Source organism: Strigops habroptila, chromosome 21 (assembly GCF_004027225.2).
Source record: "Strigops habroptila isolate Jane chromosome 21, bStrHab1.2.pri, whole genome shotgun sequence".
NCBI classification, from domain to species: Eukaryota; Metazoa; Chordata; class Aves; order Psittaciformes; family Psittacidae; genus Strigops; species Strigops habroptila.
This window is the reverse complement of record NC_044297.2, coordinates 3,940,223-3,966,724: the sequence shown is the minus strand read 5'-3', so window position 1 is coordinate 3,966,724 and position 26,502 is coordinate 3,940,223. Positions and strand designations below refer to the sequence as shown.

General features: G+C 46.2%; 1 protein-coding gene across 4 annotated transcripts in view; it reads left to right on the top strand.

Moving 5' to 3' along the window:
* Nucleotides 1–22,259, top strand: part of DPYSL2 (dihydropyrimidinase like 2) — a 52,428-nt gene extending 30,169 nt beyond the window's left edge. For all 4 annotated transcript variants that reach the window (XM_030510203.1, XM_030510205.1, XM_030510206.1 and 1 more), the window contains 11 exons: nt 2,656–2,820; nt 3,254–3,315; nt 4,430–4,510; nt 5,386–5,454; nt 9,319–9,439; nt 12,861–13,017; nt 13,180–13,321; nt 13,542–13,712; nt 16,480–16,659; nt 18,091–18,256; nt 19,374–22,259. In XM_030510203.1, the coding sequence (XP_030366063.1) occupies nt 2,656–2,820; nt 3,254–3,315; nt 4,430–4,510; nt 5,386–5,454; nt 9,319–9,439; nt 12,861–13,017; nt 13,180–13,321; nt 13,542–13,712; nt 16,480–16,659; nt 18,091–18,256; nt 19,374–19,465 (1,406 nt within the window). In that variant the 3' untranslated portion in view covers nt 19,466–22,259. The remainder of the gene's footprint in view (nt 1–2,655; nt 2,821–3,253; nt 3,316–4,429; nt 4,511–5,385; nt 5,455–9,318; nt 9,440–12,860; nt 13,018–13,179; nt 13,322–13,541; nt 13,713–16,479; nt 16,660–18,090; nt 18,257–19,373) is intronic.
* The last annotated feature ends 4,243 nt before the right edge of the window (nt 22,260–26,502 follow it).

Below are 26,502 nucleotides of genomic sequence, written 5' to 3'. Positions count from 1 at the left end.
TCTGAATTACCTCTAGACTAACACTTAGGGTTACATCCAGCTTCCTCATGTCTTACTTCAGCATCTACTGCTTCTGCCTCACCTGTGGCAACACAGCTTTCTTCCTGCTCCAGTGTGCTATGTGTCAGGTCCAGGGATGTCCTTCTCCCTATGTCATGGTATGCCTTATGATGTTGCTCCTTCCTAGAGTCTCTTTGGACTGGTTAAATCACAGGCTTTTGGAGGCCGTTGGCTTAACTTGCACATTCAGGCCGCCTTCTTGATGACTTCTTCCATGTGAATATAACAAAGTGGTTGATCAGTAATATTTGGCTGGCAGAAAGCTCCTATGGAAACAAACTGTATTCTGTTTGGTGGGGATGATGGGTGATTTGGCTATCGGGGAGCTCGAGGGAGCTGCTATGAGATGTATCAGCAGCACAGCTTCCATATGAGATATTCCTAATCCCCAGAGTTGATTTTCTTGCACATATGCACCATTACCTCCATCCCTTCTCCTTATTGTAACCAGCTGTGGTTTGACTTTGTTAAAGATCTGATAGAGCTCCCTTACCCCCTCTCCCACTCCCTCCACCAACTGCCATTAGTCATACTTGGGCAGTGCATGAAATAAGATGGTGATAAAGCTCTGATCCTAGACACCAGAGTCATTCCTAGGGGCTCCATGCTGGGCTGGCAAGACTCCACTGTGTTAACCCCTTGGTGTCTCCAGGCATGTATCATCTTTGGGGCTGACAGAGCTCTTAGGGCACCTTTTGTCTGAAGTAGAGATGGATTTATTATTGTGATGTGTTGGAGATTAAATGGGCTTTTCTTGCTTTTGAATTAGCCAGTGGGCTGAGGAAGACAGCTCTTGTGTTAAGGCACTGGCCGTTTGTGAAAACCTGGGTTTTCTCTGTGTCCCATTGGTAACACAGAGAGAATGTTATTTTTCTCCTTGGTTTTCATACTACTTAAGCTAAAGATTAACTTTGGCAGAGTGACAAGGGGCTGCGTACTGGCCAAGAAGAAACAATTCAGTCTGGAAGTTAGTGGAAGGTTTCTGACCAGTGGGGAGGAGGAGATCATGGAACAGAAACGGGATGATTCTTTAAAAACGGGCCAGTTTATCATCTGGTTAAATTTGGGTTGCTTCTCCCGAGGGTGGCGAAAGGCACATCCTTGAGCTGATGCCAGTCACCAGGCACATTTCAGAGCTTTCACTCGTAGCACAGATTTCTCTGGTGGGCAGGACTCTGCTGTATGAGCACAGGAAGGCCACCATCTGCTCTGAACCCCTAACCCACTGCTGCTCAAAGCTGCAGCTGTACTGCTGGTGTATCAGCAAAGAGCTGCATCCCACCCTTCCCTTTGCAGGCTAGCAAAGGGGCAAACACAAGCCTTTTGGAAAAGCACAGGTATTTTAACTGCTGTTTTGCTGTCTGTCACGTAGTCACCTTTGCAAGAGGGACAAAGGGTGGACACAGCTTTGGGGAAAGGATGGTTCTTCACTGGGAACAAGTAGGGCCCGAGGACGTCGTCTCTTATTCCAGCTGTGATGTAGAGCCAACTGCTGAGCTGATGGCAGCCCAGATACTCACCAGGAAGGTTAAAAATAAACTGCTTGAATCTCTCTGCTGATAATTGCAGCAATTACTTTTGTGTGTGTGTGATTTGATGTAAGATCAAAGCAGGGCTCTGTCCTCCTCAACGGTGCCTGCCCAGTTTGTGACCCCTGAAGTCCCGCAGGCTGTTCCTCCTCTCAGCAGCAGCTCAGTTTCTGAGATGCTGGCTGGCTGCTTTTATTTCACTGTCTCTAGTGAAGATCTTAAAGATCTGGGTGTTCAGATGAAAATCTGAATGCTCTTCAAATTACTGGGAGGAAAACTAAACCTTCACATCCAGATCTCTTTTACCCTTTGAGGCTGTTCTGCACCTGTAGCACTGGGGGAGTATCTTATAGCTGCCTGTGAACCTAATTGCTGCTGGACCTAATATGTTAGGCTGGAACAGGGATCAGAGTGGGCAGATGCTGGAGGCAAGCAGCATCTCGTCAGGGATGTCTCTCCAGCCACAACAGACTGTTAGTTCTGCTTCTTCCAGTCCTCACTTGTACACTGTTTCTGGAAGGTGTGCTGGGTTGGGATGCATAGCACAAGGCAGCTCTGATCCATGTGGAGACCTTGGTTGACACTGTGTATGTGCCAGCATCTTTACACTGTTTGGACACCTTTTCTAGCATGTCCAGCGGCACAGAGGCACTGCTTGGATGTGAGGTGCTGAGTGCTGAAAGCTGCTGACTGATGCTCCCAGGGGATTTTGCCTGTGTCATTATTCATTTGTTTCCAAACAGGGGAGAGGTGTTTATAGAGCTCTCTGCAGTGGTTTGTGTTTGTTGCCCTTAGGAGGGAGTTCCACTTGCTCCATTCACAAACAATTGCAGTGCACAGGCTGTAGTAATTGAACTATTTCCTTCAGCTTCTGCTCCATAATCAGCTTCTTGGCTGCATTCTCAGATGTGGGACTTCAGAAACCAGGTCTTTCAAACTCAGATATTTTAGGGGGAAGGGGGTGTCCTGTTTTCGCAGCAGGCTCTGCAGATCGTACTTTCTGTCCTGGACATCTAGGAAAGCTACTGCACTGGCCATTTACCAATGCTTTGGTTGTCTTTCCCAGTTGATCATGTGGTTCCTGAGCCAGGGACCAGTTTGCTGACTGCATTTGACCAGTGGCGAGAATGGGCAGACAGCAAATCCTGCTGCGACTACTCTCTGCATGTGGACATCACCGAGTGGCATAAAGGTGTCCAGGAGGAGATGGAGGCTCTGGTTAAAGATCATGGTAAGTTCAATGCTTGAAAGTTAAGGAAAGCCTTTCCCCTCCTCATGTTTTAGGACTGCCTCCCCGAGTTTTTAGGACTGGCTCTTGTGAAATATTTTACTTTCACATCCCAATACAGCTGGTTTGGGCGCTGACATTAACTTGGCTCATTCCAGCCATGAAGGTTTGGACAGTTGCTGTTGTAGAGGGCTCAGGGGGTACACGCTGGTGCCATGTGGCAGAGGGGGTCCTGGCCTTACGCTGTGATGTTCTTGAGAGTCCGTGTGTGTGCATGCACATGCGTGTACACCTTTCACAGCAAAGTCATTTATTTGTCTCCCCATCATTACTGCTTGGTGGGGGGCTGATTGAGGTGGGGATGTCTTCTCTCTGTGACAAGCAGTGTGGTTTATGTTGCTTTATCTGTGCCTGCAATTTGCTCTCTTTCTCCCAGGTGTGAACTCCTTCTTGGTGTACATGGCTTTCAAAGATCGCTTTCAGCTAACTGATTCTCAGGTAGGAGGGCTTAATGTTCGCATGCTTCTGTCACTGCAAGCTGGGCGCTGGTTTATAGAAAGGTTTAATTTCAGTACACTGGGATCTGATATTCTCTTCTGGCTTCAATCTTTCTATGTGTAACAGTACCTAAGATTGGCAATAGTGCCCAGAGCTCTGGTTGGAAGGTTATTTTCTTAACAAAAAACCCCAACCAACAGCAAACCCTGAAAGCAGTGGCAAAACCCTCACTGGGAGAGATGTAAGGTTTCATTCCAGCTCCGTTGGTGTGGAAGCAGTGGCAGTTTTATAAGTTGCTGCTTTATGCCTAGGCACAGGGCAGGACAGTGAGTGGTATCTCTGGCATAACTACTCTGCGTGTTTATCAGCTCAAACTGATTCTGGTCCAGAAGTTGGTTTCTGGCTTTAGTGTTAGAATTGTGAGTCCTTAAGAAGGAATTGCCATTTGCTATTTTGGTGGATACATTTGGGTACATTTAATTGTGTAGATGGGCAGTTTATATTTCTAAATGTGGGAGGAGAGGAATGCCTGGGAGCCTGGAACAGTGGAGGAGGCAGCGGTGGGTGCCAGTTATCTCTAATGACTCTGGTGAGCATTTTAATGAGTGGCCATTGACGGAGCCAGCGTCTCTTGTGGGTTACTCAACCTGAGCCCTCTCAGAGTGGGAAATCACACTGCTCCTGTCCCAGGCAGCGAGAGGGGTGGGTGCAGGTTCTCCATGAAAATCAAATGAAGGGGTTTTATTTCATGCCAGGCAGCAGTAAATGAAGGCATGAAACGGGTATAACCCTCTGAGCTCTTAAAATCCCTCCAGATGTAGGTGTGTGCAGTTACTGTTTCTTCATCCAGTGTGGCCAATATACCAAACCTGACTTTTAAATAGTGCTTGTTTGCATCAGTAGCATGCAACGCTACGGGTTGGGAAATTCAGTTGTAGGCAGGAAAATGGATCATTTCCATCCAGAAAGCCCCATCTTATATTTCTTAATGCTTCTCTTTCTCTTTTCCAATCATCAAAATTCAGTCTGCTGGAGGAGTCTGAAGTGTTTATAATAGGTGTGTACCTGGGTGTATGCTCAGGGTGTATTGTAATGTGTGTTTTCTCTCCTCCAGATATACGAGGTCCTGAGTGTGATCCGGGATATTGGCGCGACAGCTCAAGTGCATGCTGAGAACGGTGACATCATTGCTGAGGTATGGGATGTTTGTTCTGTGGATTATTGACTTCAGAATGCTGGGAGGGATTGAAACTCTTCATTCCTTCTCTGCAAACAGAAAATCACCACCACTTTTGAAAGCATGACATAGGTGTATCAAGGATGTAAGCAGAGCAGGACATCAACTCTTACCCCCTTCATTGCTATTGATAAAGCAGGGTTTTGTAGCAGCTTTCAGTTTGTGGTGGATGTTGGCCACCTCTGCCTTTCTCCCCATAAGTGAAAGGCGGTGTCTGGCTGTGAATGTCGCTGTGTACATTAAGTTGTTCTGCAGAAACATAAAGACCAGGGAGTGTAGGAAGGGAAATAGCTTCATACAGTACTCAAGATGATGATGTTTGGGATCCGTTTCTCCTTTAAGCAGCAGCAAAGAAGAAATGTCAATAATGTATTTGGATTTAATTGGATCTCTAGCTCATTTTATGCATTATGTCTCATTGTCTGACTGGGGAAGAGCCCACCCGAGTCTTTGAGCCCAGTTGCCTGCAGTTGCAGGATGATATTTCTCATGAGATACTGTATTGCCGTATCTTGGAGATGATTTTGTAGACACAAATGAGCAATGGAAGTTGAGGGGCTCTGAACCCAGGGTCAGGCAAATCAAAATAAAAGGTTTCTCTGACTTCCTGTGAACAAATCAGCAAGGGTTTTGTGAGCTCTGGTTATTCTCAGCAAGGGAAGTTGGACAGGCCTCTGGTTGTAAGGCCCTTATGTAAAGCCCCATGTGATTATTAGCTAGCACAGATGCCTGGGATCTCACTTGTACCTCTTTCAGACAGCTGTGTTTGCTGCAAGAAGAAATGCATGTTGCTTTAAATCTTTTTCCTGCTCTTTTTGTTCTCTCTGCCTTAGGAGCAGCAAAGAATCCTGGAACTGGGAATCACAGGCCCTGAAGGGCATGTGTTGAGCAGACCTGAGGAGGTGAGGACTTTACTGCTGTTGCATTTACTCCCCCAGTTTGTAATATTTCTGCATTGCCATCAAGTACTTCCCATTGGGATGAATGTGGCTGGAAACATGATTTTATCCTGGTTGTAAACATTATTGCTGCTTGGGGTAAGGGAAGAGGCTTAGACACTTCTAGGGACTAACTAGTAACTAGTGCCTTCTGAAGAAAGTATGTACCAGAGAGGGGAGCTAATTCATAGAACGGTTTGGGTTGGAAAGGACCACCTCAGATCTTAGCCCAGCACTTAAATATAGTTAACCTTCATATTTCCCCATTGATTTCTCACGGGTCAAGCACCCCAATCCCTCTCACTCTAAGTCTTTGAAATAAATCTCAAGACTAAAAACCTAAAACCTGTTTTTCAGGTGGGTTCCCACTGCATTCTTCATTTTAGTCTTTCAGTATCTCTAAGCAAGACATCTCATCATGGAACTCTGGGTTTGTGAAGTCCATCTGCTATGTAGAAGCTGTTCTTTTTGTCCCTCAGAGCTATTGGGGCTTTGCTGACTGCCAGATGTGGCAGCTGGAAGCTGGGTGTGTGAGATCATCCACACGTGCCCCTCATGCTCCCTCTCTATTTCCTCCCCTTGGTTCAGACAAGCAGCATCCAGAGACATTTCAGTAGGAATATAAATCACTCAGTTGCTTCATGCAGAAGAAAAATGCTCAACTTGGGCAGTGTGAGAATCCTCACAGTAGTTTGTGTTTGGCTCCGGGAGCTGGGATTTTTTGCTTCCTGAAAGTTGTGAGCAAACACTCGCTCTGAGCTTTCCACCCACCCCTGCATTATTGTTTCATACATATTTCTTGGCTTGCATCAGGAGAGTGGGAACAAATGCTGACGTGACACTTGGGGCTCATCTGTGGAGCACCCCTAAACTTTCATTGACTTCAAAGGAAGGCTGCTTCTTACCTTGAAGTATCTGGCCATCAAACTAGCCAAGTCTTGTCTGGCTACTTCAAAGCTCATCCTTAGTGGAGTGGGAGCTTTGTGGTGGTTCCCTGGCTCGGTTGGGTGCTTGCATCTGTGCACAAATGCGTTCTTTCTCATTGCAGCAAGGAAGGCTGCCTGAGGACACATGGCTGCCTCAGATGGGGATCAGTAAAGCCTCTTCCCAGTGTCACCGGGCTGGCTCTGTGCGGCTGAACTCGGCCGTGCTGTCTGCCTGGAGTGGAACCAGTTGCTCCAAAATTCTCCTCCTTGACAGCCATAGGAAGCAGGGCAGGAAGCGATGTCAGCGCGGGAGTAACTCTGTGTTTTTAAAAACATACAACTCCCTTTAAGCTGGCTGCTGATAAAGGCCAGATTCTGAGGGAGGCGGCAGACCCATAGTTCCTGTTGACTCCAGTAGAATCATAGAATGATTCAGGTTGGAAGGGACCTTAAAGCTCCTCCAGTTCCAACCCCCTGCCACGAGCAGGGACACCTTCTGCTAAAGCAGGTTGCTCCAAGCCCCGTCCAGCCTGGCCTTGAACACTGCCAGGGATGGGGCAGTAGAGGTGGATGTTTCTTGGTGTCCCTCCAGGGTGCTGTTAACACTACAATTGGCTTTTCCTGCTGCCCTTTATGGAGTGTAAAGCCTGTCCTAAGGACTTTATGATGGTTGTCACTGTACTGAAGAGCTGCTTAGTTCAGACCTCCACCTACAGCAAACTAGCAGGAGTTGTTGAACAGGTCTAAAGTATTTATTAAAACCAAACTCCCACTCAGTGCAGTGAGACTGAGGTCAGAGTGAAGCATCCAGGGTCTGGCCGTGTGTGTTTGTGTCTTGGAGCATTCACATCTTCTGAATTCCCAGGTTGAGCAGGAGGCATGAATTAAGGCTTAAGTTTCACTGCTGACTCATGGGCTTGGCTTGCTCACCTCAGTAACCTGTGTTGAGCCAAGGTGACATATTCAGCACATTATTCCAGCCAGGAAAGGGAGCCTTAATTCAGACCCCACTGTCCCAGGTCAGCATCACCCATCACTTTGTGGAAAGCTCTCCCCTCATAGCTTGGATCATTCTCTGATGAGTTTTCGGAGCCATCCATCATTTCTTGTTTTTATTTCAGCCACAAAAACGCTGGAAGCACAAGCAGTCCCAGTGCTCCAGGAAATGTCTGTCTCTTTTTTCCAAGAGAACTGCTGTGCTAGGGCTTCTGCTGCATGCTGGTAATTGCAAACATTCCCCTTTGGACTAGTTGCTGGGTTATTGTTATGTGCCTGTCACCATAGCATCTGGGCACAAGGCATGAATTCAGCAGCCTTGTCCTCTTCTGTGCAGAAAATACTCTCCTCCTGCTTATCAATGGCTCAAATGCCTTTTGGTCAGAAGTCTGGAGGTGTGTGTTGTTTCATCCCTGCTTTGCAAGTGGGGAAACTAAGGCACAGGATGGAAACAGTGACAGATCTGTGCACAGGCCGGCTTTAAATGGGCAGTTTGCAAACAGATGCCATTGCCTGGAAGCATTGGTCTGTCTGAGTTCTCTCCTTGTCTCTCAGGAGGGACAAGAATGCTTTTCTTGGCTTTTCCTTTCAGCCTCTGTCTTCCCTGCAAGTGCTGCTGCCTGTGGCATGCTTGAATCAAATGGCCTGGAGGAAACACCCTTCCTTGCAGTCTTTTCCATTTGCATGGGGCAGCGGGGCCAAAAAACGTCCCCTTGTGTGCAGCACGCTGCCTGGGGAGGGTTAGTCACCAGCCCTGGCGTGGTGGCAGGCCAGGGCTTTAACCCTTTTGGCACGAGAGCCTAACCTATTGGTCTGGGGGGCTCGTTTTCTTTTAGACTCCCTCAGCTCTTGTCAGGTTGTTTTCCTTGAGCAGCCCAGCTGCAAACAGCAGTGTTTCAAGTGGTGGCTTTGTCAGTGTGAGCAGAGCTGTGCTGGGCACTTGCACATCACTCTGGCCAACACACGGTTTCCTGAGCTGGTGGGTTCCTCTTCTCAGATACTTCTGGTGGACCAGGCATGGTGCTGGGAGCCAGCAGCCAGTGTGTTCTGACTCTGGGACTGGTGGCCTGTCAGAAATCACCATGGAGCAGATGTTCAGTGGTGCTGAGCAGATGTGCAAGGTGCTGGGAGCCTCTTGCATTTGGGAATCAGGTGTTGGATTGTCTGGGTTTAAGTTTGCTCTGTCGTTCACCTGGAAGATGTCAGTGGTATTGCAGGCTCAGTTCTCCATGGCATTAGGCACTGTGAGCATTACCCTGCTGTTACATCTGTCATCTGGACTGCTTTGATGAGGATGTGTGAGCCATAAAAGCCTGCAGAGGGATGACGTTCATTCAGAGGCTGTAGTTATAAAGTGACCCTCAGTCTCACTGAGGTTATCTCTCTACACAGGCAAGAAAAAGTGCTTGATTTATGGGGTGGTTCACACTCTGTCAGATCCCAAGCCAGATACTGTAGTGCAGGGTGCAATTTAGGAGGCTTGTTTGCAAACGTGGCTTACCAGAGTATGTGGCACAGCATCTCTCTTCCGTGTGGGCTGGAGCATGAACAGTTCTGTTGAGTCAACAGTTAGTTGCTTATTTTTGTCTAGGCTAAAGAAGGGGCTTAATCATTCTGACCTTGAGCACCTGGAGTGTTACTTTAGGACCTAAGTCTGCTTGAAGCAGCCTGGGAGAAAAGGTAGCAATGAGAGAGGACTTCAGCTTGATGTCATTGTGATTGTCGTGGTTACACTACATTTTTCTGTCTCAGCTTTGGAGAGGTGGAAAAGGAGAGAGGAAAGTCTCTCATCCCAGCCCTGCACACCCTGTTTTCCCATGAAAGCAGAGGCTGTGACCCTTGGAAGGTGAATGGGATACACTGACACGTGGGATGGTACTAACTTGCTGCCAACTTTGTTTCTCAGGTGGAGGCAGAGGCTGTGAACCGGGCAATAACCATCGCCAACCAAACCAACTGCCCCCTTTATATCACCAAGGTGATGAGCAAAAGTGCTGCTGATGTCATTGCTCAAGCCAGGAAAAAGGGTAAGTTATTTCCCTTGGATGGAAGTGCCCTATTAGCTCATGCAGTTCAAGTCCTTGCCAACATCAGCTTCATCTCTACAGGAAAGGTTTCTTTTTCCAGTGTTATCGTCCAGGCTCTTTTTTAAAAGTCCCAAGCAACTGGTTGTGTCTCATCACCCCCAGACGTGTACTCAGTGGTCGTATCAGTGCCAGGAGCTGTTTCTTCTGCTCAGCCTAGAACTTCTCTCTTCACACTCATCCTACCACATTGAGCCATGTGCCTTCGTGTTATCACAGAGTAATTCCATGCTGTCTCCATTTAATGAATCCCCCTGGAGGCTGCAAGCTGTGTCTTCCTTCCAGCTGCTGTGGTCTTGTGAGCTGCTTCCTGGGATCAGAAGTGATTCCAAAAGTCCCGATGAAGGTCTTGACTCACAAGCCCTATTGGATTCAGCTGGAGTAGTGCTGTGGTAGCCAAAGAGGTTACTGATTCCAGCTATCCACTGTGCTCCTTGCGTGTGAGATAGATACTCCTCATGTGCTGTAACTCACAGCCTGGCATCCAAGCAGGAACTGGGATCAGTAGTCTGGGTTAGGCTGGGAAGTGCAATCACCTCTGATAACTCTGCTGCAGGATGCAACACTCAGCCATGCCGTGGATGCTGCTGCCTTGTGTCTCTTCTCTCTAACTGAGGTCTCTGAGGGAGCTGTGCTGCTCTGAGTGATGCAGTAGCTGCTCCAGAGTCCTGACTCTGCTGTCTTGCCCCCAAAGGAGCAAGGGTCATAGATCCCAGTGAGCGCCTGTCTCCCCGCTTTATTCTGTGACTAACCCTTCATTTCTATTTAAAGCAGTTCTGAGTGGGTGAGTAAGCAGGAGGGATGATTTTCCCCCTTCTTTCCTCTGAAGGATTGGATTTAATTTTATGCAGTCTGAATAAGCCTGAATGGATATACAAATGACATCACTTTCCATCTGGGTGTTTGGTGTGAGAAGAGCTTATTTCCTACCACACAAACACATTTGTGTTTGTCTATTGGCTCAGAAGTATTTTGGTCCCATGATTCTTGTTGAATGAGTTCAGAGTTGATGAGGGTGACTGATTTCCAAGGCATCTCTTTCTGTTCATGGTGTGGAAGCAGCTCAAGCTGTTTGGGATAAACCTTTCTCTCCCAACTCCATTAGTGGAGATCATGCTGAAATGAGAAGATGTGTTGACACAGCAAAGTGACTGCCTGTTGCATTACCGCAGAAAACAGCTTGATGTCATCGTGCAATTCAATCCTGTAAGCCAGGGAAGCATCCCTTCCTTTTTCTAGGTAAAGCACTGGAGAGACATGCATCATAGAGATGGATCATCAACAAAACCACCTTCTTGCTATGCCCATTGTCCACTGAAACCACTAGCAGGCAAGTAGAGAGGGGCATTGGGATGAGGCACCATACACTTACCTTGCAGAAGCCATAAAACACAACCTGACTTGGGTGGATGTTACCCTGCCTGTGAAAGATGCTGAATGATCCACAGAATGATCCCAGATAAATGATCCACAGAACTCACTTCATCTCCCGAGTGAACCAGAACAGACAGTTTTCATTCAGATTGTGTTTTCTCCTTATAAGGAGAATTTGGGGTATCGGTGGCATACCGTTCTCTGTTGCTTTTACTTAAATAATTCAATTTAAATGCTGTGCAGTTATCCAACTGGGTAACCCAGGAGGGCCACACACGCTGGCCTTGCCCTCCCAAGCAACAGAGGAAACATAACTGAAGACTACCCAAGGCGAAAACAAAACAGAATGGATTTGCTGAACGGAAAGGAACGCACATTATTTAAAGCCAGATGTTCCCAGTGGCATTCCTATGGAGGAGGTTCCCTACAGACTGTGCCATTGGCAGATCTGGGAGCTCAAAACATCACTCCCTGCAGAATAATCTTCCCAGTGTATTGGCCCACAACAGGCCTCCCATTAATAGTCAGCGTGTGCTTTGCCTTGTTCTGATTTTGTAACCCTGTTTGTGGCAAGTGATGTCAGACATCCTCTTCCTCTGCTGGTGAATCCCCTCGGACAAAGGCTGTTCCTGCACCTCCTGTTTCGGTGTGGTCCTGGAAGCAGCGTGAAGCCAGTTAATGCATCGTTCTGCCTTAGCTAGTGTGCTCTTTCCCAGCTAACTTGGGAGCCTATAGAGCTAACAGTAGCTCAGGCAATATGGTGAAAGAAAGGTCATATTTTTTCACTCTGCATGATGAGGTAAGACCTTGCTGACCAATTCTGGGGTTGCCTTTGCCTTTCTTTTCTGATTGAAGTATTTAGGGTTAGTGTTTTAACTACGCAAGTGTTTTGCAGGCAGGCACAAACACGTGAAGTGCCCGGGCTCAGAAGCCAGATGGATTGGCACTTGGAGATTTCAGGAAGGTTGCATTTGGTGAGCAGATCTGGGAGGCTACCAGCTTGCACCGCTTTTGAAGTTGCAGCATCTTGCATCTGCTTGGTGTGCAGATGTCGCTGGTGCATTCCAGCTTGCAAAGTATCGTGGCTGTTCCTTCATGTGGTTCCAAAAATGTTAATGAAGAGGAAGGATGCACTGGTGGTTAGTGCACTGGACAGGGAGTCAGAAGATCCAATTTCATTTCCTAGTTGTGCCACAGATACACCAAGTACCCTTGGGGGAATCATTCAAGTTTCCCTGAGCTGCATTTGTGAACCAGAAAAAACGATGCTTCCTCGCTGATGGGTTTTCTGTGTAGGCAGGAAGCTTCCCTGATAGGAGTTTTCTCTGATCTGTGCACAGAGCTTGCTCCAAGAAACCCAGCCTCGTTAGAGCTAAAATACATACACATTTATAAAAGTACTTCTTTCATTCTTTTTCTTCCACATCCCTTCTAGGTCAGGCTGGATCTCCTCACACTTACAGTTCCCTTTAGCCTCTTTCACAAGGTTCTTGGCTCAGGATCTTTGCAGTCACCATGTCAAGCACAGTTAATCAGTGCCGACCTCAGCAGTTCTGTAAAGGCACTGTGCACATTTCGCTGCTCCAAGCTCTCAGCACTAACGGTGTATTTGTGATTAACTCACGTATTTACTTGTTTGGATACTTAGTCCGAGGGACTGATTTTTGGAAAATGCTCAGTGTGTCTTTAGAGGTCTCTAGATGCTTGTGAAAACATGCCCCCGGTAACATAACACAGTTTCTGAGGAGCATTGAACAACCTAGGAGTTTAATCATGTCTGATCATCTGTCATCACTGAATTCAACCCAAACTTATGTCTCTGTGGTCACGTACTTAAGAGGAATTACCAAGAAACCCTGCTGTGTGTGGTGGTGCCATAACTTACCCAACTTGTCCTTTTTCAGAAGGATGCTTTATGCCTGGAGGCCAGGCTGGAAATGCATGTTTCTTGGTGCTCACAGTGGATTTGTCTGTATGCCTTGTCCTGTAGGCACTGTGGTGTATGGAGAGCCCATCACAGCCAGCTTGGGTACCGATGGATCTCATTACTGGAGCAAGAATTGGGCTAAGGCAGCAGCTTTTGTTACTTCCCCACCACTGAGTCCTGACCCAACCACTCCTGATTTTCTCAACTCACTACTGTCCTGGTGAGTAGAGCTCTTTGTGTTCATACAACTTGTGCTTCATCATGAGACAAGTGGGTAATAAAAATAATAGCTGTTGTTGCTAGCAAGCAAAAAGCTGTTTCACCTTCAGGAGTAAACCTGTGACAGTAGCATATCTTAAATCCCTATCATTGTCTTCTCCAGTGGAGACCTCCAAGTTACTGGCAGTGCCCACTGCACCTTCAACACTGCTCAGAAAGCTGTTGGGAAGGACAACTTCACCCTGATCCCTGAAGGAACCAATGGGACTGAAGAGAGGATGTCCATCATCTGGGATAAGGCTGTGGTATGTCACATGTGTCACAGACTTAGGCTGCAACTAGACATTCAGAGCTGAAAAAGCCACCTAAGTGCGTTTTTATCTCACCCCAGATGTTTGTTATTGTCTTTCTGCTCAGGTTTTTGCCCCTGTAAAGATCATTTGGAATCTGTTGTGCTGTCAGCTGTTAGCTTTTTGGAGTGGTCCCCACCTGGCTAATGCAGTGACTCCTTTTGTCTTTGCTCAGGTGACTGGCAAGATGGATGAGAACCAGTTTGTTGCTGTGACCAGCACAAATGCAGCTAAAATCTTTAACCTGTACCCACGGAAGGGCCGTATTGCAGTGGGCTCGGATGCTGATCTTGTTATCTGGGATCCCGACAGTGTCAAGACAATCTCTGCCAAGACTCATAACATAGTAAGGATATTTTCTACTATGTGAGCTCTGCTGCTCATTTCCTCCTCTCTTCCTTCAGTGCCAGACTGTGCTGCCAAGAACTAGAGCTCATGATAACTCAGGGCTTTGTTTTCTCGATGCCCCAAGCCCTCCCTGGTCTTAAACCCAGCAGGGCTCAGTTGTGTGAGCAGAAGGAAGATGATTTGAATCTAAATCTGAAGTCACATGAATACCCACAGATTCCCCTCAGAGCAAAGAGATTGTCTGCTCTTTCCGAGCTTTGGATGCTTGAATCTGAGCACACAGAAAGCTCTTTAAAGTATCAAAAGACCTCTTATCATGACGTGCCATTTATGGCCTGGCTGGCTAGTAGTGGGAATGTGAACTGCCCCTTTTCTAGTTGGGGGCAAAGCTTGTCAGCTTGTGGGCACCTTCCTGGGAGATCTGATCCAGATCATTGAGTCTGAGTGGATTTGCACCATGATCTGGCACATGTGTGTGTAGGCATACTTCAACATGATTTTACTGCCAATCATCCCAATGTTAGTTGGCACAGGGAGGCACAAGGCAGAACCCAGACTGACCAGACCTTCCCCTTGTTTCTTGTGTGGCTTTGTGGTGGCACTGTTAGAGGCACTGTTTGCTTGTGTCCCACAGCTATGTCCTGTATCTTAGACCCAGCTCCTACAATAAAAATCTGTCCCACCCTGTGGGAAACTGCAGCATGGTCTCAGTGCACGGGGCTGGTTGGAGTCTCCCTGTGACATTCGAGCACTGGCTCAGAGAAAGCAGCCACTGTTTGCATTTGTTGACGATTTGTTTCACTGCTGGCGATGAACCTATGGAATGTTTCCCTGGAAAACCCCTCCTTTTTTCCATGAATGCTTTCATTCACTCTGGAGTTGAAGGAGCAAAATTTCCTTCCACACTTGGATCCCTGGGCACATGCACAAAGAAACGTTTTTTAAAGGTTTGGTTCACTTCCCTGTGACTTAAGTTGGTGTCAGAATTGCTCACAGATGGCCTGGATTTATCCAGCCTGTGCTTAGACCTCTGACAGAGGCATCCAGACTCAGAAGTCTGGTCACTTCAATCACCTTAGAGGTGCTTCCAGACTTATCACACCTCCAGTCTGGAGAGGAATGGCTTAGAGGAGGGAGCCCAGGGACATGCTGCTATTAGGTGCCAAATTTAATGGTCTAAACTGGGTTTGTGCTTATGAGTGGCTCAGAGAGCTGGAAGTAGCTTGCTGGTTGGAGTGCTTGAAAGTCGTTGCCTTTGAAAGGATTAGGAAATGAATTGCACTCTTCAAGTTTGCTAACACATAACTCAGAGACTTCATCTTTTGTGGATAAGCTCCAGCACAGTCAGGTTTTGCCTTAGATCTGGGCTAGACTGAAGGAGAACCATCTCCACAGTAGAGCAGCTATTCAGAAATACTTTATACGTTAAGGACTGCAGATGCCCCTGAATCTCTTGCACCACGTAAGAGGCCTCAGCACTCAATGAGCTATTGCCAAAGGCTACATTTTCAATTGTGCCAAGACTATGGAGGATGAAGAGCTCTCGTTTGCAAGTGGTTTGTTTAGAGCTTGAAGGGCTGTCTAGGAAATCACATCTTTTTACCTTACACATCCAGCTCTAACCTCTTCCCCTGTCATTGCATCATGGCTTATACCTGGTGTAACACCTGCTGGGGTATTTTTTTCTGTCTCACACTGCACATGTGCCTTGTGTTGGAGGAGAAATGGGTACAAGTGATGCCTTCAGAGTCAAGGCATCCTAGTTTGGTCAAGTATAAAACAAAGGCCCCTTTGAAAGCCAGGCAGAGCGGTTGCTGCGACACAAGGAAACGTAGTGATTATGTGGCATCAGATGATTGTTACTTTTTTAAATGCTAGAGCAACATACAGATATTTTCCAAGAATTCACACTGCTCTTGCCACTGTCTGGCAAGGAAACATTAGGAGCTAGAGAGGAAGATAGTGTTGTTCTTGGAACCAGCCTAATTCATAACCTTCTGACCAAGCCTCCTCCTTTGCCACAACATTTTCCAGGCTGGGCCCGGTTCAGTGTTGGTTTAACCACCATTCTAGCTAACTGTAAATCTGCAGTCACCCCTCCCCATACTTACAACACACTCCAAGAGCAAACTCCATCATTAACTCAGTAAAAAAGGCCTGGATTTGTCTCCAAGATGGTCACTAGAGTAGCAGTCCCTAAATAACGTGTTGCAGTGCATCTCAATCCAGGATGCTTCATGGGTGGGACCATTTACCAGTGATTCCTTTGAAACTTGTTTTTTTCCTTGGTGTAGTGTTTCCAATCCTGTTAATTGAGGATGAGCAATCCCATTAGAGTAAAACAAGATTGTCCTGGTCCCTGACCCATCAACCAAAACACTGGTCTGAAATACTGCTTTTCAAAATGATTGTTTTTAGTATGATTATTTGATTTGATTCCAAAATTCCCATGAATTCAGAAGAGATAGGTGCCTAAATGCATTTAAAGAGGTAGGCTTTGAGGTACTCTCATTTGAAACTGTATTTCCTATTCATGAATCTTGTTGCAGTGGAAATTGTGCATGAGTGAATCCTTAATGTAGACTGATAATAAGGACCAGCCTTGCTATTAAACCACAGCATACACAGCTCAGGTAAATGCTGTTGAGTTTGCTTCCATCTGCCCCTCGCATTTTGGCCATTAGCAGGCCTGGTGACTGTTAATTCAAGCACAGCAGGCTTTGCTGGCATGAATATGTTTGCCTCATGTTGTCTTTTTGTTCTAGTCTCTGGAGTACAATATCTTCGAAGGCATGGAGTGCCGTGGGTCTCCCCTGGTGGTTATCAGCCAGGGGAAGATTGTGCTGGAGGATGGGAATCTCCATGTCACCGAGGGATCCGGGCGGTATATCCCCAGGAAACCATTCCCTGACTTCGTTTACAAGCGCATCAAAGCAAGGAGCAGGGTGAGTGCAAATGGTTGGATGCACATTTGTTCTCTCACTGCAACTCCTGAGTTAAAGTGAGTGGAAAACAGATGCTGTCCCCTGGCTCAACAGGCACACACTTCTGCAACAGAAAGTGTTCCCTGGAGAGGGGCCATATTTATCTCATTCCTCTTTCATTTTTGCTATTCACTTGAGTCATTACAGGAATATGCTTTGGCTTGAGCTTGGATTTCCTGCAAATTGTGTTTTTCTGCTCTTTTAATTCTTCCCTGTCTGGGACCCCTCGAGAGAGCATTTGTTAGGAACTGTCCAGTTTGGACACGAATCAATCTGCAAATAACCCATCAGGCTTCCTCTGTCACAGAAGTACCAAGAGAAGTTATTGATGGCATTTATCTACCAAACCTTTCAGCAACAATTTAGGATTCTAATTTATTGTTACAGATACATGATGCTGCTTTCCCTTCTGTCAGATATGATCAGATGCTCTTGTCTGGTGACTGGTGAGTCACAGGCACAGCCTACTGCCTGATTGAAAGTGAGAATTGTCTATTTTTAAGAGGCTAAAATGGATGGGAAAGTGTTTTTGTAAAATACACCCATTCAGAACAGAAACTGCCTTTTGAGATGCCTTTACTTGGTAAAAACTGGCAGAGGAGATGACACTGAACTCAGCTGCAGCTTAGTTGCTGAGAATTTAAGAAGTTTATTTCTGGATGAAGTCAGATTTCTGAGGAGAAAAGTCTTTTGATGTTTGAAGTGTTACCCTCTCTTGGACAAAAGCAGAGCTGTGTTAGTTCTGCTCACCATAGGTGATCTTCACATACCTTGCAAATGATCTTTCCTGAATTGGTCTTTTGAAGAAATAGCAAGTTATCCAAATTACAACCTCAAATAACTTAGCCCTGCAGAGAACAGATGTGTGGGTTCTGTTGTGTTCTGGTCTCCCACAGAAATATGTGTCTGACCTATAAATCCAATTGGGCAGCATCTCAACTGGAATAATTGAATTTAACCCAATCTAAAGCTCCCAGGCTGGCAGTGTGAAGCTGGCCTGGCTCCTCTTCCTGCAGACCTGCCTCTGTCTCAGCATTGTTTTGCTTTTTGGGGGTGAGTAATAAGTTGTGTTTGGGAGTTGTCAGGAGCCTTTAATACAACAGCAGGTAAGTTGAGATCATTAAAGGGCAGAACTTGTGGAGCAGGGGACAGAGTGGCTGTCTTCTGTAGGCTGCTCACACCAGTTAACAACTGGCTGAAGCCACAGGAGTCCAGAGCACCTTTCATTTTGCCCATGCTGCTTCAGAGACCAGCTACCGCCTGAGGATCAGCGCGGAGGAGACGATGTTCTCTTTCCAATCCTCTTACCAAAGACAAATCTTGACGTGTGTGTCTTTGTCGTAACAACATCTGGCCAGCTGTTTAGTTCTGCTTTGACCCTGTGTTTTGCAGCTGGCTGAGCTGCGGGGGGTGCCTCGAGGCCTCTACGACGGACCCGTCTGTGAAGTGTCGGTGACACCGAAGACCGTCACACCAGCGTCGTCAGCTAAGACATCTCCTGCCAAACAGCAGGCCCCACCCGTGAGGAACCTGCACCAGTCTGGATTCAGCTTGTCTGGTACATACTTCTACAGGGCTAAATTATATATTGCTTTGAAATACATCCATACCCTGCATTAATTCTGGAAGGCAATGAGACTGTGGGGTGGATTTAGCTTGGAGGTTATCCCTTTACCATAGAATCCTAGAATCCTAGAATGGTTTGTGTTGGAAGGGACCTTAAAGCTCATCCAATTCCAACCCCCTGCCACGGGCAGGGACACCTTCCACTAGAGCAGATTGCTTGAAGCCCCGTCCAACCTGGCCTTGAACACTTCTAGGTTTAGGAAGGAAGGAAGAGCAGTATAGGAGCTCTGTCATAAAGTCCTGCTTATTTTCATGCTGTGGCATGAATGCTGAGTACCCCATAGTGTTCTGAACTGGGCAGATGGCACAAAGTTCAGCAGAGCTTTGCCAGCTGAGACCAGCTGTGGATCTGGTATGTGGCAGATTTGATTTCTCAGCGTGCTGTTCCAGTGCAATAAGGGAAAGCTATAAAAAGGAATGCAAAGGCTCACCAAGAGAAAACCATTTAGCCAGCTCTTACCTGTGCAGGGCTGGGTGGCTCAGGAGACAGTAATGCAGAGTAGGTTTCAGCAGAATTAATTCACAGAATCACACAGAATCATTAGAGTTTGAAAGGACCTCTGGAGATCATCCAGTGCAACCCCCTGCCAAGGCAGGGCCACCCAGAGCAGGTCACACAGGAACGTGTCCATGGTGGGGTTTGAATGTCTCCAGAGAGGGAGACTCCACAACCCCTCTGGGCAGCCTGTGCCAGGGCTCTGCCACCCTCAACATAAAGAAGTTCTTCCTCATGTTGAGGTGAAACTTGCTGTGTTTTAGTTTATGGCCATTGCTCCTCATCCTGTTGCTGGGCACCACTGGAAAGAGTCTGGCACCATCCTCCTTGCACTTGCCTTTGGGAACTGATCTGCATTATTGAGATCAGTGAAGGCACTGGAGGCCAGTAAGGGCTTTTCCTCCAAAGGAAGGACACAGTTGGAGCCTGGCTTAAGAGGTCTCAATGGGTTTCAATGCAGCAGTGCTCTCCCACCTCCCTTGTCCTGCAGTTCACTCCTCTAAAGCCCTCACTGGCCCTGGGGGGGACCTGACATTGCTTCTCTCTGCTGCAGGGGCACAGATCGATGACAACATCCCACGCCGCACGACCCAGCGCATCGTGGCACCACCGGGTGGACGTGCCAACATCACCAGCTTGGGCTAAGGAGCGAGCCCTCTGCGCCCGCACAGCGCACCGGGGCCGGGGGCACCTCGACACCCTTCTTGATCCTTTTAGAGCCTGTGACGGTTACTGCGGGCAACCAGTGAGGGGGGGCTGAAGTAAGGCGCCTCTTTCAGTCCCCTCAGATTCCCTCCTCATCTTCACCACCCCCTCTCACTTCCCCCTTCAGCCCCTACACATTTAAAGAAATAAACCCTCTTTTGACACCTCTGACATGCAAAAGTAAATGTAAAAGAGGATGTTTGAGATCCGTGGCCTCTGTCCCATTCAGCATCTTTCTTTTAATAAAGGAAGGATAAAGTGAATTTCCCGGGAGCTGCCTTTAAGACACACACAAAAAAAAAGGAATAAATAAATAATAAATGTTAAAGCTTTTTTTTTTCTTTTTTTTAAATTTTATTTTATTTTGATTTTTTTTTAATGTCAAGCAGAAGAGTAGTTTAAGGGTGTTAAACTGGATATTCTGTAGGGTTCTGTGTTCCAGCAGAATAGCTAGGCAAACACGGAGGGACACGAATCCCAGCCTGTCTGTAACCATTCCCCACTACCACCTTTGAGGTTGCTGTCTGCTGCCGAGAGAGAAGCAGGACCCAGCACTAGGAATTGACAGAGCACATCGCACCCAGCCATCGGGTGAGCTAGAATCCTTGGGGACTTTGGTTCTCTTGGTTTATTTTTCTTCTCTTTCTTTTTTTCCTTCTGGATTTTGCTGCAAATCAGGTCCTTGAGGAAACATTTGGGTTGGGTTTTTTTTATGTTCGTGTGTGTGTTTTTAATATGTTTGTTTCATTGTGTTTACGAAGCCTTATCTAAGAACTGGGGGTTCCCCTGTTCTTCCCGGTCCTTCCTGAACCTCATTCAAGTTACAGACTCCCACCAGTGTCACTGCCACCCTGGTACTTCAGGTATTCCTTGGTTGCATCATTCCAGCCAATGCTTGCCACTTAGCTGCAATAGGAAGGCGCAGAGCAGGTTCATAAGCTATGATCTTCACTTCAGTGTACTAGGTCTTGAGCTGGTGCAAAGGGGCTGGACACCAGCTGAGGAACTGAGATAGAGTCTCTTGAGAAGCTTTTAGCAGTTAGTTTATCTTCTGTTCCTGGAGATAGATGGAAATCGATAAGCGTGGGCAAAGAGCAACATGTTGCTTGCAAGGTTTCTGTAGCAGCCACATTCCCCCTTCCTGGCCATCGATGAGTGGTTATTCAGAACTTTAGGAGAGCTTATCTTTAGCTCTCATCGAAAACCCAGTCAGTCGAGTGTGTGCCCGAGCATCTGTGGCAATTCCAGTTCGAGTCCAGATGCCCAGCTGTTGTAACTGGGAGTCTCGATGGGTTAACAGCAGCTGAGAATCTCTCGTACGTGGTACGAATTTCACAGTCGCTCATTCCTTTAGGAATCTGCCTTTGTGCAAATACTCATTGGAAGGCCTGGTGGTTCCCCACCCTTCTTCAGATGCCTGCTGCCTCCGATCTGAGAAACCAGAGGCCATGAGTGGTCCTTCAACGAATTTAGGAGCCCCAGTTTGTGTGGCAGTCAGCATGATCTGGCATTTAGCTATCTTCTGGGATTGAAGGTGTTTTAGCCCTGGTATGGGAGGCTTATTATTTTCAGGACATGGAGAATAAATCTGCACCGTTAGATTCCCACTTACACTTAGCTGGAGGGCTTGGTAGTCCCAAGGACTTGGCCTGTCTCAGCACAGAGAGCTTTGCCACCCACAGCTAACACAGCATTACCTCCACTGTCTGTCTGCCCTGGCACTTGGCTGCATCTTCTGCTTTCTCTTCTATCTGTACTTGGCCACGTACACTGACCTTGTTTTTCCATAGTTGTATTTTCTTAAATGGTGTTTACAGGTTCTTTTAGGGAAAAAACTATATATATGAAGGCTTTTAAGAAACAAGTACCAAATTTGTTGTTACGAAGTATCAATGCTGGGATTTGCAAAGGATCTGGAAGCTACTTAGGTACCCAAACCCTCCCAGCTTCAGCACCTAATTCCTTCAGGCCCCTTTGAACGCAAAAGTTAGGAAAACCATCGCCATATTCATCCATGCATTTCGCATTTAGGTTTCACTCTTTGGGTCTTTTAGTTTTGCATAAAAGAGTTTGCACTTTGTTTGTTAAAGTAATCCGTGAACGTAATATATATTGCAGCTATTTTCATTTTATTTTTCACCTGTATGTTAAAATCAAATTGGAACAAGTTGGGGAGGAAAAGGATTGCAGATCCGTTCGAATTCTGCGAAACACTTGCGGCTCTTCAGTATTCACTTAAGTCTTCCTTAGTTTTTGTTTTCCTTCACTGCCTCATGATGACTTTTTAGTTTGAATTCGTTCTTCAAAAAGAGGAAAAAAAAAATCACAAAAAAAAGATATTTTGCAGGCTGTGTAAGCATGTTTTTTCCTGTGAGAGCTCGTCTGCTTTGTGTCTGTTTAATGAATGTCATATGTAAATGCTTAAAGAAAAAGAAAAGATGATGACTTAAGTAATTAACCGCAGTGACTTGAAGCTCTAAAAGTAAAGAAAAGTAGGATTTAATACTAGCTGGATTTAACCCTTGGATTTGTGATTGTGAACCATGAGTGGAGGAGCTGTAAGTGCTAAAGCTGATCATGTGTGTAGACAAAAAGAAGTACTGATATTTGACCATTGTCTCAATGGCAAAAAAAAGCAAACCACCCCAACCCCAAGTCTTGTGTTTTATTCCTTAAGAACTCTGTGTTATATTACCATGGGAACTCCTAATAAAGACAAAATGTTGTTGTTTCACTTAGGTGCATCTGTGTCTCAAGGCGATACGTGTTCTGTGTAACTGTGTACCTTGACTGGTGCCTTCAGCAGATAAAAACTGAGCTGTGAATGGTCCTGTGTAGGAGTGAGATGTACAGCAGCAAAGGTGAAGATAAGGTCCCAGGGTTCCTTGGAAGACGGTAAAGAGGAACCAGTGGTCTACAGTGTAATTTCCTTTAGAGAAAAGGGAGCCTCTTCTCAGGGCAGTTGTCTGTTTAAAACAGCGTTTGGCAAAGCAGAGACATTTGCCTCCGCATTGCAGAGATCACTGATGAAATGCCAACAAATGAAGCTAAAACTATTGGCGTAGCCCTCAGCCCTCCAATGTGTTTCTGCTTGGACCCTCCTAAAAGTGATGGAGGAGGGGAGAGAAAGTACAGCTGTAAATAGAAGCCACACACGGATAACTGTATGGGGAGTGTTAGAGCTGGCTGGAATAGTGCCAGTGAAACTGGTGGTGATTGGGTTTTACTGCGTTGCAGGGATGCTGTGAGATGGCAGCGGGTTGCGGGAGGGCTTGGAAAGAGCCAGCATCACTCCCAGCAGCTCAGACTCTTGGTTGCTGCATCCCTGCATCCACCACCCTCTCGGTGGTCTTTCCCCAAATCCAAGCACAGCTGGAGTTTGCAATGCGCTTTGCAGTGACACTTCGCTCTTGTTCCTCATCTGAACAAAACCAAGTGTTGAAGTGCTCTGGGAAATGCAGTTAGATTTCTCCACAGGGCTTTAAACCTGGCATCCCTATCCAGTAGGAAGTTTTAAGAGGGTTTCCTTTTATCTATTGAGAAGGGGTGATGGTCATCCACTAATAAAAAGACTTAAGGTTAATGTGGGGATCCTGGCTTTGTCACCACACGTGCAGTTGCTTGGCTACTGGCAGCTTAAATTAGATATTAGCATATATGCAGTGATATCTCAAAGAACAGGGTTGATGGGAAGCTGTGAATGAGATTTATTAGCTTGTCCAACAATAATATCCCAGTGAAAGATAAGATAGATTCAACCTAAAGCACTGGTGTTTAGTTAACACACATCTGCAGAGCCTCCATTTGTTTTTATTTTATCATTATTTCCTCCTCCAGCTCCTCAATTGGAAAAGATGAATCCTCTTCCCCAGGAAATAAATTCCAGGGACTCAGTGAACCTGGTCCATGTTGGAACAGGCCAAAAAGTATGAACTGAAGCGTATAGAAGCTTTTGAGGTCAGGAAGAAGTCATCAACAGCCAGATCTAAACCTAATGTGTACTGAGGAGCCAAGCAGTGAGAAATCTCAGGAAGATACTCAGGTCAGTGGTGCAGTGCTGGTTTGCTGCTGCAGAAGAGCACAGGAGTAGCTGTATTTTGTCAACACATTAATCCAGGTAATTCCTTACGCTGGCAGCAGTGAGACCTAGCTCATGGCTCATGAAGTATGTGCTGATTTGGTTCTCTGCAGGCATCCCATGGACTGATCTTCCACATGCATAAAACTCAGTACAGGTCCATCTGATCTTAACATTGATGTAAAATTAGTGGCTAAAAGGAGAAGAAAGAAAGTAGACAATGAATTTGCCTCAGTGACCTGGAACATTGGCCGTCAGCTCATGAGGAGAGGTGGGTTATCAGAGCTGAGGACAATGTGGCTTGATTTATTCCTTAGTGGCAGGGTGTTGGGAGCAATAATTGTCACTGGTCCTTGCATCAGCTGTCCTGCTTCAGCGTGTGCTGAGACCTGGTGCAGCATTGTCAAAGCCAAGGCTTCTCTGACCTAGGGCTCATTCATATCTATATCTACATTGTATATTTATATAAAAACATATATATATGCCTCTCTCCAGCCCAACTGGTTCTGCAGCAGACAAGGTTAATTTGCACTGTTCATACCAGTTAAATCCAATGTTTTTGCAGCTGAATACCTTCCACCACAGTAATTTGAGGGTGTCTGAGTGCATACCCCCCCGAGGCTCCTTGGCAATAGGGACCTGCTTGCTTTGCACTTCAAAACACCGCACTGTTGGGTAACCTTTGCCATGGATTGCCATAACTGGCACTTTTCATGGGCTGGGAACACGGTATCAGGCCCCTAAGATACTATATATGACTACAGATTGCTTGTGCAGGACAAAAATCCTACTAACTAATGCTAATTTTAATTAACCTAAATTTCCCAAGATGTTTATGACTAAAAATTAAAGCATTTAGTGCTTTTAGCTGCTTACTCTATAGGGATAGCAGCTTCAGGACCAGTTTCCCCTCCGTTTTTAGGAGGGAAGGTGAAGGTTGAGCTCACTGCCATGAGGTGGCAGCAGGACATGCAGAAATGAAGATGACAAAACTCCCTGGAGGCACATGGATCATCTAAAGAATGATGTAGGATGTAATAAATGTAGAATATGCACAGGGCTTATGATTACTGTGACAGAGAAATGACATACACATACATCCTCTCTATTATATTAATATATTGGGTAGTATTTCAATGTTAAAAAGATATGAATCATCTGAATGTGTTCTGTTATAGTTTAATCCTAACAAGACACTCTTCTGTAATGAAATACAGAGCAAGCCATAAACATTGTCTATCAATCAATTTAGTTACAGGAAAAAAAACCCTAAATATTCTTTTTTAAAACAGATTTTGGCTTTTCTCACCGAAGTCTGCTGTCCACAAGCAGAGGTAAGGAAGATTTGAATAAAAGGCGGGGGTTTTCTTCCTCTGAAATGCTTCTCTTTCTTCTGTGCCATTTCCTGCCCCTGTGGTTAATAACTTTTTTGGCTTTGTGCAGCCATTCCCTGCATAAGTAGCTACTGGTGGAGGGGGAAAAAGAGGGAAAGAATGAACAATTGTTTGGTTTATCATATTAGTTTTCCCACGTTTTTCGCATTGAGAAAATAGTAACAAAGTACAAAACCCCCACTAATGGTTCTTCCTCTCTAACCTAGAAAATCACCCAATTTTTTGCTGCGTTGTTTTTACGGGTAGCAGGAAAAGTTTTTCCCTTAAACAATAAATCCAACACTCAGAGAAAACCAAATCATTTATTTTCTTGAAAATAACCAAAACTAATTCTGTTCAGCACTAAGCTGCGCCGCCACCATCCCTTTCCACGAGCTGGCTAATATCTGCAGCAGAACCGTTTCCCTTTTTGCTGCTCCTATTCCTCTTCCTTCTTGTAAAACTGCAAACTTTGCCAACTGACTGCTCTACAACAAGAGGGGATTATCTGTTTTTCTCCCATGTAACACAGACCAGAGAAGCTGCCCTCTGCTAACTCTGGTGAGTTGTGATTGACTTGCAGCCTTGGCACTCTCACTGTGGATTTACCATTATGCACTTGAGTGTGTTGTTCTTTCACAAGCATTTTTTTTGACCATTAACCAAGAAAACTTGGCAGACACCTTAGAGTGAGTCTTTCAGTGCTGACTTGCGAAGCCTCGAATGGCAGCAAATCTCTTGGTTATTTATTCCATGGATTAATCTTCATGGTTAATTCTTTTCCCTGCTTCTGATGCGAATGGGCCTGCCTTTCTTTTCTCGCCAGTACTTCCCACAGTAGAAGATCCCACTAAAACCTATGTGGGACTATGCTCTGGGGTAGTAGCACTGTTTGAAACCACCTCTGGCCATCTTCCACCCCACGTCCTGCCACATCCTGTTGCAGAGATGCAGCATGTCCCAAGGACTGATGACAGCAATAGATCTGCAGCCAACATCACACTGGCTATTGATAAGCTTAGCCAGCTACTGTGTGCTGAGGAAGGGGGCATTGCCTTCCCCTCCCTGACCCTTTGCTATTCGTCTGACTTACAGCCTGGCTAGCCTGAACTGATGAGACTGCATTACTACAGATTTACTACATAACACGGTGTAAAACTGTTGGAAGATCTGACCCAATGATCCTACGTTCGTCAGGATTTGGCTACGGATGTGGATTCCTGTTGCTGGTATATGTAAGTGCATATAGAAAATGAGGAGTCTCTTTTCCATAGAATCACAGGCTGGTTGGGGTTGGAAGGGAGCTTAAAGCTCCTCCAGTTCCAACTTCCTTCCACTAGAGCAGGTTGCTCCAAGCCCCTGTGTCCAACCTGGCCTTGAACGCTGCCAGGGATGGGGCAGCCACAGCTTCTCTGGGCACCCTGTGCCAGCGCCTCAGCACCCTCACAGGGAAGAGCTTCTGCCTCAGAGCTCATCTCAATCTCCCCTCTGGCAGGTGAAAGCCATTCCCCTTGTCATGTCCCTAC